This window comes from Arvicola amphibius, chromosome 3 (genome assembly GCF_903992535.2).
Source record: "Arvicola amphibius chromosome 3, mArvAmp1.2, whole genome shotgun sequence".
Lineage (NCBI taxonomy): Eukaryota > Metazoa > Chordata > Mammalia > Rodentia > Cricetidae > Arvicola > Arvicola amphibius.
The window spans coordinates 123,534,690-123,554,758 of record NC_052049.1 but is presented as its reverse complement, the minus strand read 5'-3'; the positions used below and the strand labels follow the sequence as shown (position 1 = coordinate 123,554,758).

The window sequence follows — 20,069 nt, the reverse complement described above, 5'->3', positions numbered from 1 at the left end:
AATATTGGGAAGGCTGAGAACCAGTGTTATAGAGAGAAGCTCTCTGGTTAGGTTAGATGCATCAGTGATTTATTATATTCCTCCTGATATTGCCTTTCTCCATAACATTAGCTGTATTCCACTCCCTTTAACTTTAAGAAGATGCTTAAAGAAGGATTTGTGTAATTCCATCTGACCTTCCCAACTCAGGTTGCTTGTTTGAAACATGTACATTTTAGGATCAGAGAGATGGCTTAGTGGTTAAAGGACTTGCCACCAAACCTGTTGACCTGAGTTTGATCCTCAGAGCCCATGGTGGAACGATGGGACTAGCTCCCCAAAGTTGTCCTCTGACCTCCACACAAATAGGAGTGTGAAATTATGTTTTTAAAATACAGTCTTTAAAGCAATTATAGATTTACAGAAAAGTTGATAAGACAGTACAGAGAATTCCTCTAAGTACTATACCCAGCTTCCCCTGTTGTTACTGCATGTGAAGTGTTTTCAAAGGATAATAAAACCAGAGATTCTCACATTTAGTTTTGTAATTATTGTCTTAGTGTGGGTTGTGTGTGCATGGTGCACATGTGGAGAGGTCAGAGGACAATTTTAGATTTGGTTCTCTTCTTTCACCTTACATGGGGCTTGTATGGGGTTTGAACTTAGGTTGTTAGGCTTGTGTGGCAACTGCCTTTACTCTGAGTCATCTTGATGGACCACATTAAGGTTTATTTTTCTATTTTTCATGTATATATGTGTCTGGTGGGGGCAGGGCACATGTGTGTAGGTGCAAGTGCCCATTAAGGCCCAGTGTTGATGTCAGAAATTATTCTCTATAACATTTACTTTATTCATTGAAGCAGAATCTCCCAAGCAAATCCAGAGCTTGTTGTCTGTGAGACTAGTCCCAGTAGCCAGCTTGTTCTGAGGATCCCTGCCACTGTCTCCTGGGGCTGAAGTTACAGGTGGGCCACCATGTCCACCTGGCATTTGCATGGGTTTTTAGAGATCCAAACTAGTTCTCATGCTTATAAGGCAAGTTCTTTAATTGTTGGGCCATTCCCCATTTTCCCGAATTAAAGTTTTTGAAGGTGAAAAATTATATGAAAGTTTCAAGAAGATAGCTTTCTTTTTAAGGATTATTTATTATTGTTGCGTCTGTGTGTGATGTGTTATGTGGGCACATACCACAACTTGCATGTGGAGGGCAGAGGGCAACTTTCTGGAATTGGTTTTCTCCCGCTGCTGCTTTTTGTCACTTGTAGGTCTAGACCTAGGAGTGGAAGGGCTGAGTCACACTGTGTGTAACTTTTGCAAAGCTGCCAAACTGTTTCCTTCAGTTGTGACTCTTTGTGACTCTTCTGTGCTATTTTATAGAAATTGTCTGAGTATTAATAGATTAAGCATCAAGAAAGCCTTTGTTACCTGGGTGTGGTGGCCCATACCTTTAATCATCAGTCAGGAGGCAGAGGCAGGTAGAGTTCTGGGTTCAAGTCCAGCCTGGTTTACAGAGTGAGTTCCAAGACAGCCAGGGCTACACAGAGAAACCCTGTGATGAAAAAAAATTAAAGAAAGAAAGAAATTCTGCTTCTAGAAGTTTGGGGAGAAAGTAGTTTGGTAAAATGAAAGAGTGCTACTGCTTGGAGGTTGGGGTTTGGGTTCCAATACCAGCTTTGTTTCCTGTAGCCTAGATTTATTTTTATTGATTAAAATATATGACATCGATGATCACAGTGGTTCTTTACAACTCTCAAATTCTACAGATAAGTAAATATTACGTATTTTGACTTGGATCCATTAAGATATTTGCTGATAATAATTTTGGTGATCAAAATAAACTTTATGTGTGAACATAAGTTGAAAAGCTTTGTAATAGACTTGATTTTGTATCTTAGTATTTTATCTAAGTATTCTGTGCCTTATATTCAAACATTTCAATATGAATTAACCACATGAGTAGATTTGGCCAAGTGTAGAAGGTCATACTTGGCTTTCTGTTATTTTAGATATATAAAAGTATATTCTCCAAATGGGGAAAATGTGAAAAAAGTTTGTTTAGAAACAAACTAAGTAAAGAAAAACTATTTCTTTGCAAAGTAATTAAATCATATTTTAATGTGAAAACATTTCCTTAAGGAAACTTGTTTTAGATTCTATACATACTGTGTAATTGAAACCTATAACTAAAAATACTACTAAAGGGGTCAAGGGCAAAATTTATTTCTTTTTTGTTCATATTTAATTTTTCAAACAGATTAATATCCATGTTTAAAGTAAAAATAAAAATAAAACCCATACAAGTTTATATTTTGTGCCAGGCATGGTGTTATCACCCCAGCAACTTGGAAGGTGGCAGGGGTGTCATGAGTTCATGACCAGTTTTTAACATTTCATAAGTAGGCTGCTTGTGTAGATGATGCCAATTCCCTGAACCTCTTGAGAAAGAAACTGGGCTGTAAAAGACTATGGGGAATCTCTATCTACGGATAGATTTAGCAGTGTGAAGAACCCATGACTAAGAAGCCACAGCTATATATTCCCTAATAAGCACCAGGTCCATCTACTAAGTCACAGTACCCACTCATTGGCTTTGCCTCTAGACATTTCCCTTTAAGGGTTATCTGGGTTCAGGTACTGACTTTATGATAGTTTCCCAAAAAATATCAGCTAGTAAGTAACAGGTGTCATAAATAAGTATTGTTAACAGTAAAGATAGCAGTAACTTCAGTCTTGCCACTTCTGTGGGTCAGTCTCATCTGTCCTCATAAGTTTCAGTAATTTTCGCTATAGTAGGTATATTATTTGGGCTGGAGAGATCGCTCAGCGATTAAGAGCACTGTTTGCTCGGCCAAAGGTTCTGAATTCAATTCCCAGCAACCACATGGTGGCTCACAACCGTCTGTAATGAGATCTGGTGCCTTCTTGAGGAAGAGACCTGGTCAGTCGTCCTCATCAACGTAGACCATGAAACCCAGTGTGGACAAGTTCAACAGAACTGCCACATACGGGCTGCCCATTCACACTTCAGCATTGCCAGGGCATAAATTTCAGTTCATTCAGATGTGTTATGTGCTGTAGCTACAGGTGACTGATGACTCCACTTGAAGCATATTATGATACTGCAATCACTTTAGTCATGCGTGGTATAGCAGAAAAAAAAGCCTAGCTTTTGAGAGAGTAGAGAAGGGTTGGTGGGGGGGTGTGAATGAGGAGAGGGTAGCTAAAGGGTATGAAGTTTCCATTGTCAAAAACAATGAGTTCTAGAGATCTAATGCCCAGAATGATTGAGTACATTATAAAGAATCTTTTTCAGTGCTAGGGATGAAGCCCAGAGCTTTACACATGTATGCAAGTGTCTATGCCTGAGTTTTACTCTGGCCCTAAGAGTTAATCATAAGTATTCAGTATCTGAAAAATAGAAGGGGGAAGGGGTGATGATGTGAGACAGTAAGTATGGTAACCAGCTGATTGTGGTAAACATTGCACAGCAGTACACATACCAAGGTGTTGCACTGTATACTTTCCACATAAAAAACTTTTCAAAATTTCCTCAATAAAGCTAGGAATAAAAAGCTTGCCTTTTACTAGCTATGTATAACTTCAGATAGCTCAGTAAACCTGCCTAAGTCTCTGCTTTCTTTTTTATGCAATGGAAATAGTTTCTTCCTTGTAAAGTTATTGTAGGTCAGTGAGATAATATAAAGAACAGTGTGAGTGCTAGCATTTCACCAACAACACATTTGTGTGAGTGACATGCAGTCTTGAATCCTGGTCAGCCTTGAGGCTGTCTCAGTACAGGAGTTAGCCTGATGAGGAAATCTTGGATGGGACAGAATTTGAGCTCTAAAGAGAAACTGAGTCCAACTTCCGCTCATGTACAATGTAGCTTAGCCACAACCCTGCTTGACAGTTTTGCCGTTTAGCAGACGGCTGCTTGAGAAAAGAGCCACAGTTGTCTTTGCGTTTTGGAGTCTCTTCCATAAAGAAGTCTTAAACACAACTTGGCAAACAGAGAAAATAGTTTGGCTTTTAAAAATGAACAGCAGGATGAAATATAGCAATGTTAATGCATAGGAGGCTTGCAGTAATTAGAAAATATGGCTCAGTCAATCTGTTCCTCAAAGAGGCATTTATTATTTGCGGAGATAAGTTCATTTCTTTCCTCACCTGGCACGTGTCCTTTATTCTGTTTAGCTGTAACAGTGGATGTTTGGGTTCTGCCTCCAGCCTATTGAGTAAAGAGGGTTGAAGTTATTTGCCCTTCAGAGCTCTTGTCTCAGGCAACATGAGGATTTGGGCTTTGAGTGCATAACATTGACTCTCTGAACTTACTTAATAAGAACTATTTATATGATATGTTTTAATTTTTTTCCTTTGGCAAGATGTAGTTTGTCATGTTCCGTCCTCCAACTTTATCTAGAGAGATAGTATTGGTAGAAAAGAGTTTTAAAACTTGATTAAATTTTAGAGTAGAAACAATACTGAATTAGTTTTTTTTTGCTCTGAATGGTCCAGATATAACTACTCTGCTTATATTCATATTTCACATGAACAAAAAAGTAAATGTTTAAATTTCTCCATTTGCCGTTGTTTAAAGTAAGGCAGACTGAAGTTACTCCAGGCAGAACCTTGTCCCAGTTCCAGAAAAAGAAAAAAAGAAAAAGAATTCATGAGTTTATGTTGTAAACTAATTTAATTTCAGCTTTGTGTGTGTGTGTGTGTGTGTGTGTGTGTGTGTATAAACAGATTTTTTTATGTATGTAGTGTTAAGGATTTGCATCAGAGTTCATCCCAACTTTCTTGCTGCACTGTTGAGGAATTTAGACAGACATTCTAATTTAACTGACTAATACATTTGTAGCCATTCCTCTAGCCAGTTACCATACACTGTGCTACCCTCTGCCCTTTTTGTTGTTCCATTCCAGATATTTTTTTAAATTTCCATGATAATTTATTTTTGATGCAGATGCTTTAGGTTCTTATTTAGAGGGCATACGGTTTTGAGGATAGTTCTTCAGGTGCCTCTAGAATATATATTATTACTAGGAAATAAGATTTACTAGTTGGAGAATTGCTTTTTAGAGTGTAAACTTCCTGTATTAAGTCAGTATACTTTTTTCCACTTTTGGTTTACCCACAGTGATCCCTGTTACCAGAGTTCTAGTACATTTTTGTTGGTTAGTTGAGACTCCACTGGCACCTCTAGTTGGCTTCCACCATGTGTGGCTGTCCCCTGCTGTATGGCTAGCCTTCTTTTTTAGAAGGAAGCCATCAGTTCTATCTCTCAACCACACACCACAGTGTCCTAGTAGAGCTTATTAAAGGTTCCTCTTTAGTTTGTTCTGAGATTTTGAATTTGTAAGCCATGTGTGGATTTGGCCATTGAAAACATTGTTAGTCTAAATTGAGATTATATTATTAAAATTAGTCTCAGTTCTTTCCTTTTACCATAACACAAATGACTAAAAATTTTAAACATGTGGCTTACAAGACACCTATATTGAATATCTCTGTTTTAGGCTTAATAGTGTTAAGCTACAATCAGTGTTGTAAGTAGAAAACAGCTTTCCCTTTAGCCTCTGCACTCAGCTTCCCTGGAGAAGCAGTGCTCAGATTGTTTAGAATTCCAGCTCGCGATCTGAATCACTGATATTAGTGCTCCTGACTTCCTAAGGAAGCCAGACCTGACTGACCATTGTAGAGGACAGTGACCACATTGAACTCATCTGGATCATTAGATTTCTATGAAAGTACTAAGGTCTCCTTCAGTCAACATCACATGTACTGAGTTAGAACCATAAAAATGTGTGTGTGCTTGAAGGACACAGACTACAAAAGGGTAAAAACTGTTTCCTGCTCCTAAAGGCTGTCTACTTCTCAGTGGCCAATCAAGAAGTGAAGGTTTACACAAGAGACCAGAGCTGTCACGTTCTTCTCTGCCCTTTTCCTTTATTAATTTGCTTAAGCTGCATTGTTAGATTGTAAGCTTCCTGAGGACAAGGGCAGAGAACATGTCTGCTTTATGTTACCTGTAAGGTTTAACAACATCCACAATAGAAAACTGGGGAGACCTCAGTGGGTACAGAACTTGCTTTGCAAACATGAGGACCTGATTTCAAGCATCCATGTAAAGGCCCCATTGCCAGGTGTGGAATACTTCCCTTTAAGTTGTTGATCAGGAAATCCTCCTGACACACACAAATAGTACCACTGTTCTTAGTTACCCGCCAGAACTTGATGTTACAACCCTGATGTCGAAGATAGCAAGCACATACATGGGTCATAGGACCTGGAGAAATCAAGGTAGTACTGATGTAGAAGCTTTCTCCCTACTGTCTAGTTCTTATAGTGTCGAAGGGAGCGATACAGACTGACAGGAGAAAAACCCACCAACAGACCTATCTGGTGAGCTACCGGTGAACTATAATAATGACTGACCTGGCAAGATATGCACATTGGTATACGGAGGTGTCATGACTGTTGTAGGGTGAGGAGAGGGGTAATCAGCCACTTTAAGGCCCACTCCATAGGATACAGCTCATGCCCTGATATTGTAAACTGGGTCAAAAACCCACAGCTGGGGAGACCATGGGTCCTGGAGGAAAAGCTACTGTTTTTACTGAGTGGGTGTCATATCAAATTATTTCTAACTACTTAACCTTTAAACTCACAAAATAGTGTCTGTACTCACAGAGTAGTGCATCTCTCAACCCTCATCAGAAAAGCTTCCTTTTTGCAGTGGATGGTGGTTAAGGCAGAGACTCACAACAGCTCAAAATGCAGAGAATAAATGTCTGTGGATTGCTCAGTCCTAAATGAGATATAGCTATGTCATACTTTCTGTCCCCAAGGCTCAGGGAACATCACAGCAAGAGGGCCAGAAAGGTTGTTAGAGGCAGAAATTGGAAAAGGCTGCTACAAAACAGTGTTTTCTGGCTATGACAGGGCTGTTGCACTCCTGATTAACAGTGGCTGTGGGGTCTTGCACAAGATCCGGACAAGATCAACCCACTCAAAGTTCCAGCATGGAGGGGGAAGGGTTCATCATGTCCCACCTCTACCTGAGGAGCTATTGGCAGTTGGTGGCTATTGAGGGAGGGAAAATTAGAATTCTTCAGGGATGAGGCCTCTGAGAGGCTACTCAGGCTCCAGTAGATGGGTCTTCAGGCAGCACTAAGTGAACTCTTTTGAGAGGGGGGGGAGGGGAAGGGGGAGAGGGAGAGAACGAACATGTGGTTGGGAGAGTATGGGGGAGGAGGGTAGATGTGATTAAAATGTGTTGTATGATCCTATGAGATACCCAAGGAATAAATTTAAAATATATTTGTAACACAAAATAAGCCATGTGAAACATTGCATACCTATAATGCCATGCTGAGGAGGTGGAGATAGGATGATCCCTGGGGTTTGCCAGCCAACCAGCCCAACCACATTGAAATTGAGCTTCAGGTTCAGTGAGAGACCCTGTCTCATAAAATAAAGTGGAGAAAGACTGAAGAAGACACCCAGTGTTAGCCTCTAGGCTGTGCAGCACACACATATGCACACAAAGTAGAGAAAAATCAGCTAACCATTACCACTGAACTCTTTCCTGTTCTGGTACACTTGCATATTTTATTATTTGCATCACAGGGCATTTTGGCTGCTCCTTTGAATTATAAAGTACCCTTTTCTCAAGTTCCTGTGCTGCCATCTGTTGGAAAATTATTGTAATAAAACTGTAGAGTATTAGTGACTGGCATAAGTGGTGCCTTTCTCCAGAGTTGCTCAGCGTACACCTGTTTAACTGTACATGATAGTCCTGAGGCCACCCTAGGGTACTCCACCCAGATCACCAGTGAGATTAGAGAATTAAGATTTGAACAGATTTCAGACTGAGAGATGGTACGTTAGTTTCTTGGGAAACCAGATACTGTGCTAAAGATAGAAACCTCAGCAATAACCCTAAGAATTGGGAATTGTTATGATAACTAGTTTTGAGATGAGCAAGTGGCAGCTGCATAGAGAGGTTAATAATTGGTTCTGATCTGAACAGTCTGCAGAGCCTGGGTTTTATATGGGTCCAGGTGTTGTGCTTTTGTTTTCGTTTTGAGAAAAGTAAAAGAATTAGTGCTCTCTTTGGGCCATGTTTATTGGTGCCACCTCTCTCACACACATCACTTTGGTCCTTCTTCTACCTCGTGACTTTACTTCTTCCCTGCAGGGTAAACAACCCATATTGCTACCAATATGGTGGGTCTAGTTTTGTGTTCATGCTCTTGTTGTCTCCCCTGCTCTGTCCCCCTTTCCTTCCCTCTCTCCTTCATTCTCTTCTTCCCCTCTTGCCCTCCCTTTTCCTTTTCTCTTCCTACATTTACTAAAGCCCTAGGATTAGCTTCAAGATGCCACCTCCTTCTCCCAGTATCTGTTTCTGTCTCTAATCCCACCTCTTTTTGAACCTTTAATTGCTGTCCTCCCCTCCTACATCTCTCATTTTCTCTTCCAGTTATTTCACTGATTTAGAAGGAAAATGCCTCAGGGCAGGGATTGTCTTGTGCTACGAAGCAGTATCTAAAGTGCTCCATAAATTAGCATCTGTAGAATTTTGTACATACTAATTATTATTATTGAAATACAGAAAAATGCTTTCTGAAGCCAGAGGAAGCATCTTAGTATATTAGTCTAATTGCCTGAACATGTTTTTTAAAAGGAAAAAGACAGTTTCTCTTCCTGCCTGAGAGCCATAGGCCTCAGCGCAACCCAGATCCCCAACTCTCTCTCCCAAGGTTATTTCAGTGCTTTAGACAACAAAATGAAGTCCCATTGGTCAGGAGGATTGGTTGTTGATGTTGGTGGTCATAGATAACCTGAAGCACCTGCCTTGAATTGGCTTTGGTCAACATTCTGTTGTCTCTTTGGTACATTTATGGTAAAAGGCAATGGGATTCATTCAAAAGAGGCAGAAGCTCACGGTAGACGTATTTATATTATGCTTGTATTTACTGCCAGGGTGAACTAGCATTTTTGTTAGCATTTCATGTTAAAATGGAGCTTTTAAGATGTGTTGAATTTTAATGCAGACATGTATGTCAGGAAAACTCATTTATAGTACTATTGATCTTTTCCAATGTGTTTGAGAATCTAGATAGAAGAGTGATCAGAAGAATAACTAGTGAGACACTTTCTGTCTGAATAATTTCTTTTAACATCATTACATCAGCTGGGTGTGGTAACATGCTGCAATCCAGCTGTGTAATTACTGGTGTATTCAGGACAGAACATGTATTAGCTGCTCATCTTTACTTTCTGTGGTAGACCTCTCATCCCAAGACACAAAATCTTTAAGGCAAATAGCTCTCGCTATCGGCAGGCTTGAGTAAAGGAGGCACACCTCCCATAGCACACTGATACTGTAGTTTTCTTCCCAACTGATTGTAATGGGCTCCTTATAAAAATAATTAGGGAAAAGACTAGTACAGCTGGTTCAGAAAACAAGGTCAGCTCCTTTTAACTTGATTAACTCACCATGGAGACAAAACTGCCTCAAGGTTACAGAGTAGAGGCACTGTGCTGTTCTGGAAGCAGTTGGACACTTTATGCTCTTAAAGAGAAGATCCGTGGTTATGCTACCAACATGCCAGAGGGGCTGCATCAGAGCTGAAGGCGCTCTCTGCTTATGGTATTCAGTTCTGGCTATTCTTGAGAGTATCCTGAAAGCTGCTGAAAAAGCAGCCGTAGGCTAAGACCCCCAGGAGGGAAAATGACCTATGCATGTCCTATATACCTAGATTTTATGAAATATCCCAACACTGGAGGACCATATTACTCCTATCCTAGCTGAAATGTTCTCTGATACAATGGGCGATTGTTAAACTAAATCATAAGCAATAGAAAAAACAAGGTGAGACCACTTGACACTGCCAGTGGCTTTGAAGTGTCTGCCTTGTAACGGAAGTAAGCATGGCAGAGCTACCTCCAGTGCTTTCTCCATGTTACTCATCCAGAAGTAGTGACATTCTGGTGACATGGTCAATGCCCCTCCCTCCCAAGCCAGGGCATGCCAGCTTATGGGTGGGAAAAGATTCTCAGTTGAAGTTTTAATTATACCTACTAGGCAAAATGGAGCAGCTGAGCTCTTATAATTAAGTGCTTGTTAAATCACTCTTCCATGATGGTAGTTTTAATTTTCAAACATTGGTACTTTAAAATTTTTAGATAAGGGGATAGATAGAACAGTAGTTGGCTATGATCTCCTTCTAATATTTGGGGGGAGAGGGTCTAGAAGAGGTGCAGGTGACCATCATCACTCAGAAACACCCATGTGGGAGCCCTCGAGTTGGGTTCTGAAAGCCACACCAATACTTTGAAGAAGTGTGTTTTTTTTATTCTGCATCTATTTGTCCATCTGTCTGTGAACACAGGCATACTTAGAATCTCTTCACACTAATTTGTATTTCTGGCTTTTATAAATAGGAAATTTAATAAGTAGATCCTAATTATCATTTTCACAAATATCTTTTTGTGAGAAGGCAAACAACCAAAAAATATATTTTAATATGTTTTAATATTTGTGTATATGTTAATATTACAATGTGTGCATGTTGTGAATGGGTAGATACAACATATGTGAGTTGCACAGTTATACCAAAGTGAGTGCCATAGGTGCCAGTATGAAACTGGGATGGCTGCTGTGAGATGCTGAGCAGTGTTTGGTGCATTGTAAATGTTCAGTATGTGTTTGTCTATGTATTTTTGTATCACCACTACTATAGGAACTCACTAGAAAAAGAGAACTGTGATATAAAAATTGGAGAAGAAAAGCATGACTTAAGTGGTGCATGTTGGATAATTCATTTTGCATATCTTTTGCCTAAGATTTAAGTTACTAATGGTATACACTTTGTGAAGCATCGTATAGGGCTGGAGATGTAGCACATAGTTGGCAGTGCTAACCTAGCATGCACGACGCTCTAGGTTCAATTACAGGACTCCATAAACTAGGTGTGGTGGTGGATGACTGTAATAGCAGCAGTACTTGGGAAGAAGAGGCAAGAGGATCAGAATTTCAAAGTCATCCCCAGCTAGATAGTGAGTTTGAGACAGCCTGGGACACCTGAGACCCTGCCTCAAAAATGTTCTATAATATAAATGCATATTAATAATGTGGTCTCTTGTTTCAGGAACTTTATATTGCTGTTGGAATATCTGGAGCCATCCAACATTTAGCTGGAATGAAGGACAGCAAGGTAATTGTGTGCAATAATTAGAGTATTAAAAGAAAAAGCTTTCACATTTCTGTATACATACAGTTAGAGTGTAAACTTGAACACTTTGCTTTAACATAGATCTGAGAACTGAGAGATTGGAGCTGCTATGCCCTGTCTGAAGTGTACTGTTAGTGGGGAGGGTGGCTCATCACAAGGCACAGCTAAACCTAAGCTAAGCTTACTGTGTGCTGAGCCCTGTCTGCTTGTGCCTCAGTTTCTTTGTTTCCCAAATGTGGGTGTTAGGTAATTACCAGTATCCATTTCAGCTCTGACAATCTGTGGGTAGAAGATGTGAGACTGAAGCAACTTAATAAGGTTCTGGTCCCTGAATCTCTTGTCATCTTCGATTGGTGCCCATCAGAACCACCCTCTTCTGGGTTGTTAGCAGTGTGTGACTGACACAGTTGGGTTAGAGTGTTGGGCAATCTTAATACCTTTGAAATTGTCAGAGATGTGCTGTGCAGTCAAAACACTTGATTTTAACTTACTACTTGGACTACATTTGGAAGGCCTCTGTAGTAACTCTGAACATATATTTCAGAGTATGACATATTAACTCATGCATAATAATGTACAGTTTGAATTATGAACTTATCTTTCATGAAGGCAGAAATGCATCTGAAACCCTGCATTTATCCATTCAGATGGAAGCTGGGTATAAAAGATAATAAAACTTTTAACAGGCTTAAGTTCTAACTTGAAGAAATACATGCACTATCTCTTTGTAGCTTCTAAATGAATTGGTTCAGACCCAGTCAGATTTCACAGTTGGATGGCAGGTTTCTTTACTAAGCTCTGAAAACAGCAGTGCCAGTGGGAAAATGTGACTTATGCATTAACGCTCACACACATGCACACACAAAACACACACACGACCTCTCTGATACCAGAAGCCTTAGAATATATATATTTTTAGCTAGACCAATTCAGATGTGTTTAAAATACTCCTCCAAAATAAGCGATTATGTGTGCCAAGAAGATCCTGGTGAAAATTCCCCTCACCTGGCAACAGGACTAGTTGCTGAGGGAAGCAAAACAGACTTGATAGCATTAAGTCTAAGCAAGCCAGGAACAGCTGAAATACAGAGACCACAGGAATAATCTGTGAGAATAAACTTCAACGGTGGCATCTTTTTACCCAGTCCACAGATACATAATTAGATGATTAAATGAATAAAAGGTAATCCAGCAGATGTGATGACGCATACCTTCAATCCAACCACCATGGAGGCTAAGGCAGGAAAACATAAGTTCAAGGCTAGCCTGCTTTAAAGACCTTGATCCATTAAAAAAAAAAAAAAAAAGGAAAAAAATAGAAGAAAAAATATTTCAACTACAACTACTATTATCTCTGTCTTTTGTGGGGAGCCAATGACTTCTATTGATAGTTTTTGTTAAATTCTAAAATGGGATGTTTGAATGGCCTAAATCTGATAATTGTATTGAGCTACAGTTTTTTGTCTAGCATGATAGTATAGTGAATTGATTATTATAGCAAATTAGTCAATATGCTGAACTACATATGTAGTGATAAGGTTAAATACAATGTGTATGTTTAAAACAGGAGGAGGGAAAGCTTGAATTTACAAGGAGTAAACAATACTTTATCATAGCAGTTTTACAGTTGATAATTTAAGGATATTATTTTAGTAATACAGAAAAGTATATCCATCCCACTCTCTTTTTAATATCATTGTGGTTCCTAGCCTATAGTTATGTGCTCACTCTTTTAAAATAACTTTTATGTAGTGGGACGAAAAAGCTTTCAGATGATTAAACTGTCAAATGTTTGACTAGGTGGCCTCCAGGAGAATTGTTAACTGTCATCAATTAAATAAATCTCTGCTTCTAGCTGCAAAGCAGGATACACTTTCCCAGAAGAGAAACATCAGTGAGTCTGTGCCCTGTGTGCCATGTTTGTCCTCGCAAGTCTGGATTTGAGACTCACATGTGAAACTCATGTACTGTCTCTGAGCTGACAGCATCAAGGCCACACTGAGCTCCAGTTCCAGTTACTCTGATGTGTTCAACTGTCCATTTCAGGAGCCCTGTAGGGGAATTAGACATGTTCTGAAGCCTTTATTTTAGGCCAGACTACATCAGAATAATGCCAGTGGATTTCTCAAGATACAGTGACAGGTAGTTAGAAATATATCTTTACCTTTATAGATCTGAATTATTATAATTCGCTATCCATTAAAATAATTTTACACTTGAGTCACAGCTCTAACTTTACTTAATTATCATGTTGTTTGAAACAACTATGGGAAATACCAAACAATTCTCTCTGCTCTGTAAGTAACCGCCACAACTTTCATATTTAAGAATGTATCTGTAGGAGGTAAGGCTAATCTTTGGCACTTTTTATAGGAGACCCAGTAACTTGTTTTGTTGCGTGTATTTGCTGCATACATAAGGACTTTTTAATTTTTTAAAGTTCTTCTTTAATAGCAGGTTGACAGGATAGCTTTTTATACTCAGAACAGATCCAGGATGAATAACAAGTAGAACAGAATAGAAACAAAAGTTTGCAAACACTGTGATTTGGGGTATGGATTAATTACTATTTTATCTAAAAATCAAACCTTTTTTTTCTTAAAAAAATTTAAGGGAATAATAATTTTAAACTATTTACTCAAGATGGGCTACATGATGATATTTTACAATACTAAGTGGTGATATTTTGATAGTGGTAGCTATTTTACTACAGTACTACCCAAAACCTTTTTGTGTGTACAGTGTTGGCATAGAAACTCCAAATTAGTCTTGACAGATATTTAAAGACTATTAGTATATTGTAAGAAGGAACTTAAAAACAGAACCACCAATCAGTGTGCTGTTTTCACTTCACAGACAATTGTGGCTATTAACAAGGACCCAGAAGCTCCGATTTTCCAAGTGGCGGATTATGGGATAGTTGCAGATTTGTTTAAGGTAAGCTAGTCTTGAAAGGGATTGCTGTCATCAACATTGCCATCCAGTGGGTTTTGTCAAAGATGAAATGATAGAAAAAATGTGTGTTGTGCATCTGTATATATGCTGTTAATTTATTACATAATTTTGTCATATTTAAAATATAACAGCTTTGTGATGTTACTGTACAACACAGTTTTTTTCTTTTGAAGAAATCCAGATTATAAAATATCCACAGGACTCTTGGTATATCACACACGAATCAGCATAGTGTAAAGTGACACCATAGGTTTTCTTCTCGGATCACATTTGATAGATACACTACAGAAATGAGCATCAAGCTCTTCATTCATGGATTGCTAAGGGTATGAGGGCTTTTCAGAGAAGAGTTGGCACTCAAGCCCAGTTCAACTGGCTCAACATGGATCTCTGAGTTCGAGGCCAGCCTGGTCTACAAGAGCTAGCTCCTAGCTCCAGGACAGGCTCTAGAAACTACAGGGAAACCCTGTCTCAAAAAAAAAAAAAGAATGCTCTGTTTATTGACTTTGAAAGTTAAGAGCTTTCTCATGTGACATGTTTAAAGAAGACATGTTTTTTTCCCCATTTTTAAACACATTTGTGAGCACTCTTACCCTACTGTTTCTATGTGTTTGCCTTCCACATGAGAAAGACTACTTTAATCATAGAAACTTACGTGGCAAATTATAATTGATGATCACCTGAAATGTACTTAGCTACATTTAAAAGTACATAGCTCATGCTTGGCCCAGCCTCCTCTTGTCACCTTGCTCTGCCTATGCAAAATCACTCATGAGAAGTTGACACTCTGAAAGTAGTGTTTAGCCCTAGGAGAAATGGGTTTGCCAGAATAGGAATCCCCAACATAAAACTACATTGAGGGAGTGTGCGCCACATCAGGGAGGCTGTAACTTGAGAATAGAAGCAGGACAGTTGACAACAAACAGGCTGACTCAAGGCAGTGAAAAATAGACCAGAGACCCTTCAACTGCTCAGTGGCACTTACTGTTGGCTCAGACTGCATGGAAAAACTAGGTGGGTGTTCTCTCATTCAGCATAGGTCATCCTTCCACTCAAGGGACCTTCTAAAGGGTTTAGGCCTTGTCTTGGGAAAAATATAACCCACTTCAATGATGCTGAGGTTCTGCGTCAGGAATCTGCTCCTGTTTGACCTAAGTATGTAACTGTTAGGGGCGTTGTTTAGCCACTGTGATATGTTGGTGAGAGAGGGAACTGGTCTGAAAAGAAGGTGGGTGTGTGTGTGTGTGTGTGTGCGCGCGCGTGTATGTGTGTGTTGCTATGGATTTGTATATAGTTCTGTACAGACAAAAGTATTTATTTCTTTGAAGTTCTTTTCTCAACATGGAATTGCTGTAGAAGTCTGTGTCAATCTGCTTTCAGAGCGGCTGTACCAGTTTACAGTCCCACTAGAAGGTTGGGGGGCTCTGATTCTTCTATACCCTCATTAGCACGTCACTGTGGCTTTCTGCTTATAAGGGTTCTTGTGGATGTGAAGTGGCATCTTTTAGTTGTGATTTGTGTTTTCCTGGAGACTGATGATGTCGACTATTTTCTTTGTATTTTTATTAGCCATTTACATATTTTCTCTATAGAAATGACACTTGTGTTTTTAGATTGTGTTGCCTTTTTGCTCCTGACTTGTAAGCACTCAGTCTGTGTTGGAAGTTAGCTCCTTCTCATCTATGATTCCCAGTGTGCTCTCATCTGAGTTTGCCTTTTCACTTTCATTATAAACATTTTAAATTTTGATTAAGTCTGACTTGTCCAATTTTTTTAATCTTATGTTGTCTATGCTTCAAGTGTTATGTCTAAGAAAACTTTTCCTAATACTCTGTAGTAATCATTGGGCTTCAAATACCCACTTTCATTTTCTTTGCATGCACACAAAGCAGAATCGCCTAGTCATACAGTAATTCCATCTTAGCTTGTGAAGGCCTTCTAGACTGCTTTCACGGAGGTTACACCATTTCACGTTTCTGCTGGCAGCGTATAAGACTTTTTCCACAGCCTCTGTTCTTTTAACTAGGCCCATCCTAGGAGTGAAGTAGTATCTCAGTTATAGTTTTAATTTACATTGCACCTGTAACTAGTGATGTTAAGAACATTCAAGCACTGAAAAGATTTATACTCAAGTCCTTTGCTTCCCTTTTATTGGTGCTAGAGGTAGAAACCAGGGCTTTGTGCATTTTAGGCAAATGCCCTACCATTGAGCTATAGCCTAAGTCTTTGGTTAGACTGTTTATTTTTTGTTGGGTTCTTTGCATAGTCTCAATACAAAGTTGTTATCAAATATGGTTTCCAAATACTTCTTATTGTTCAGTAAAGGGTTTTGTTTGTATTTTTTTTGTTTGCTTACTTTTGTTCATTTGTTTGTTTTTTGTGAAACAAACTTTGTATCCCTGGCTGGCCTGGAACTTGCTATGTAGACCAAGCTGGGCTTGAACTCAAGATCTGACTGCTTCTCCTTTCCAAGTGCTGGGATAAAAGGTGATATCACCATGCCCAACTTTATTCTGACTGTTTTGATAATTTTTTTAGATGTACAAATACTTTTAATTTTTATAAAGTCTAGTCTGTTTATCATCTCCTTCATTGCTTGTGCTTTTGTTATTGTATCTGAGAATCGATGGCCAACCTAAAGTAATGAAGATTCACACTTAGGTTTTCTTCTAACAACTTCATGGTTATAGTCATTTATCTGTTTTGAATACATTTTTGTATATGGTGTGTGATAGGGGCCCACCTTCATTTTTTTCCATGTGTATGTCCATTTGCTCTGCACCCTCTATTGAAGAGACCATAGTGTTCGCATGGGTGGATTTGTTATGTCTTCCCACCACAGCCATTACACTCTGTTACCACTTGAACCTACGGTGTTTATCTCCATTGGCTCTCTCTCTCTCTCTCTCTCTCTCTCTCTCTCTCTCTCTCTCTCTGTCTCTCTCTCTCTCTCTTTCTCTCTCTCTCTCTCTCCCTCCCTCCCTCCCTCCCTCCCCTTCCTCCCCTCTCTCTTTTTTAAGCAGATTCCTTTTCTCTTCTAGGATGATGTTCTAAATTTTCCTAGGTTACAATGGTCTCTTCTTTCTTGAAAACTCCTAAATTTGGAGCATGTGTTACTGTTTCTGTCATTCTCCTACATCTGGTATAAGATGACCACGTTTAGAGTATATTCTAGTAACAGAATTGATAAAAAAAAAAAACTCAATGTACAGTTTGATTTTTAGTATACCCATAGAACTATGCAGCCATCACTTAATCCCAGTACATTTTCATCACACTGAAGAGAAATCCCATACCCAAAGATGTCTCCACTCTCCCAGCTCTAAGGGGAAGATGTTCATTATGTGTTTATGGCAGTAGACTGCTATCTTTTTAAATTCAAGACTCCTCTGATTTGCTCTTTCTGAGTAGGGTTGGCTGCCTCTGCAAGGTCTAAGGATATTAAAAATAAGAATCCAGGTCTTTCAATATGCCCGGGCCTTTACATTTAGCATTTCCTCTTACTGGGTCATATAGACTCCTTGTGAAGTCTGTTGTTGGTTTAGTGATGGCAAGAGAAAATCTCTTGACTCTTCTGTGGGTAGTGTGGTGAGGGGACATTTTGTAGGGTGAACTTTATATATTCTAAATGTTTGGACTCCTGGGGAAAGATGTTGTGCTCTGGCATGTTTTTCATGAAACACACTGGTTCTATGTGAGGCTCAAAGAACATGTCATCCCTGTGACAGGCATGAGCTCTGAGCTCATGGTATCTCCACTGAGGAAAACCAGGGGAAGTGGTGCCAGCACTTAGAGCTGCCCTGAGCAAATGCCTGCTGGCTCCATGGTAAACACAGGCCTTTTAATAGGCTGGAGACAAAGTGACATTCGGAAGAAACAACATGTCGACAATTTCCTTAATAAATTTTGTAGGAACGCATTATTTCCACCTTGTGGAAATGTAGCTCTCTTAAATAATTGAGAGGCTGCATTCATCAGTAGAGTGGTCAGTGGAGATCTCTGTGAGCTAGGGTAGCTCACAGCCCTTTGAAAGACTGGGTAATTGATATTTTACACAAGCGACCCCGCTGGTGTTGAGAATGTCTGTGCGGCATCACAGTCTCACTGTCTGCTCTCCTCTGCTGTCCAAATGTTGTACTCTAGTTGCAGCCACTGACCTAACAGGGCCAAGGGTCGCAGTTAATTGTGTTTTATAATGGGTGTCAGCCCAGTCATTTGCGCTTGCTGTGGTCTGTTCGTCTGTTGACCAGCCACAGCACAGGCACACATCTTGATTTTAGTGAAAAACAATGATACTGAATTCAGTTCATTGGAATGTACCACGTAATAGTAACAAATGTTGAGAAAGCCACAGAATGTTTATGAAGTGTCCAATGAAAGAATGAAAGAGTCACCAGGCGGTGGTAGTGCAGGCCTTTAATCCCAGCACTTGGGAGGCAGAGGCAGGAGGATCTTTTTGAGGTCGAGGCCAGCCTATTTGACAGTGCATGTTCCAGGACAGCCAGAGCAGTTACACAGAGAAACCCTGTCTCAAAAAACAACAAACAGAAAAAAAAACCCACATGCACAAAAGAAGAATGAAAGAGCAAGTGCTGGAGAAGTCTGACAGTTGGGAGCAGTGACACTGGTGTGCAGGCTTGAGGGAGAGGCAGGTGCACAGCGAAGGATGGACGGACGCTGGGAAAGTCTTGATGCTCTCAGCCTCCTACTAAGTATTTTTAGTGATGTCTAAGTTTGTGATTGTGTCAAAAGGCATCTGGACAGAAGTTGGCTCTAAACTGTGACAGCCTGTGTTCCTGATGAGCTTTCCCCCAGAGGGTTTGCCATCTCACTAGGGGTGGGACGAAAGAGCGAGCAAGCAAGGAATGTGTGTGCCTGGATGGCACTTGTTGCGGAATGAAGATTTGTCATGATGTTAGCCTTCATGGCCTTCCCAAGCACTATGGCCTTATTTCAGGTAGGACTTAAGATGTTAATTACTGTTTCAGTTTTTTGTTTGCTTGTTTGTTTTGCAGGTGGTTCCTGAAATGACAGAAATACTGAAGAAAAAATAAAATCATGTCAAGGAAACTGTCAAAAGTATTCAGCTGAAATCATAGAAATTCATAATATGAGGAAAGAAAATATGCTAACAGCAGCTAGAATGTCTTTTGATGAATTAATTATTATATTCCTTTTTAATTTTTTGTGGTCCTAAACAATTATTTTTGACATTTTCTAATTCTGTAATAAAATATATAATAAAGTTTTGCCATCCTTTAAAATTGCTATTAGAAACATGCCTAACTTCTTAAATAAAGAAGAATTTGAAGAAAGGGAATAAAATGCACTTCTAGCCAGGTATGGTTGCATTCACCTTTAATCGCAGCACCCCAGAAGGAGATGGATCTCTGTGAACCCAAAGCCAGCCTAGTCCACATAGCAAGTTCCAGCCAACCAGGGCTACATAGACCAGATCATCAACATCACTTACTTCTTCACTTGTCTTATTCACAGGTGCTCTCTGTTTTATGCAAGATTATAAGCATGAAAATTCCTCTAGCCTGGTCACCCTAATATAATTGTTGAATGGCATATCCCAGAAGATAGCAGCTGTATTGGCAAGTTCAGAGCTACAGAAGCTTGACCACAAAGTATAAATGTTCGAGAAGTATTCTAGTTTTCAGAAAAACATAGCTAATGTGACAAAGTTGACCTGACTTAAGCCTGGCCATGCTGAAAGTATTTCGTTGGTTTAACTCAAAAGTTGTCCATTTCAGGTAGGGGCTCATCAGTTTATCAGACTTTGTGTCTGCAAAGGATAGGGAGCCGAGAAGGAAGGACAGCTCTGAAACAATATACCTTTTATACAGATAGCTTGGTACTGCTATGAATGTTTAAAATTCTGCTCAG

The 20,069-nt window shown here is 39.5% G+C and overlaps 1 protein-coding gene across 1 annotated transcript in view; it reads left to right on the top strand.

The window, feature by feature from the left end:
- Positions 1-19,441, top strand: part of Etfa (electron transfer flavoprotein subunit alpha) — a 60,738-nt gene extending 41,297 nt beyond the window's left edge. The window contains exons 10-12 of the mRNA XM_038321335.2: positions 11,139-11,204; positions 14,079-14,159; positions 19,193-19,441. Coding sequence (XP_038177263.2) covers positions 11,139-11,204; positions 14,079-14,159; positions 19,193-19,231 — 186 coding nt within the window. The 3' untranslated portion in view covers positions 19,232-19,441. The remainder of the gene's footprint in view (positions 1-11,138; positions 11,205-14,078; positions 14,160-19,192) is intronic.
- Positions 19,442-20,069: the final 628 nt, after the last annotated feature.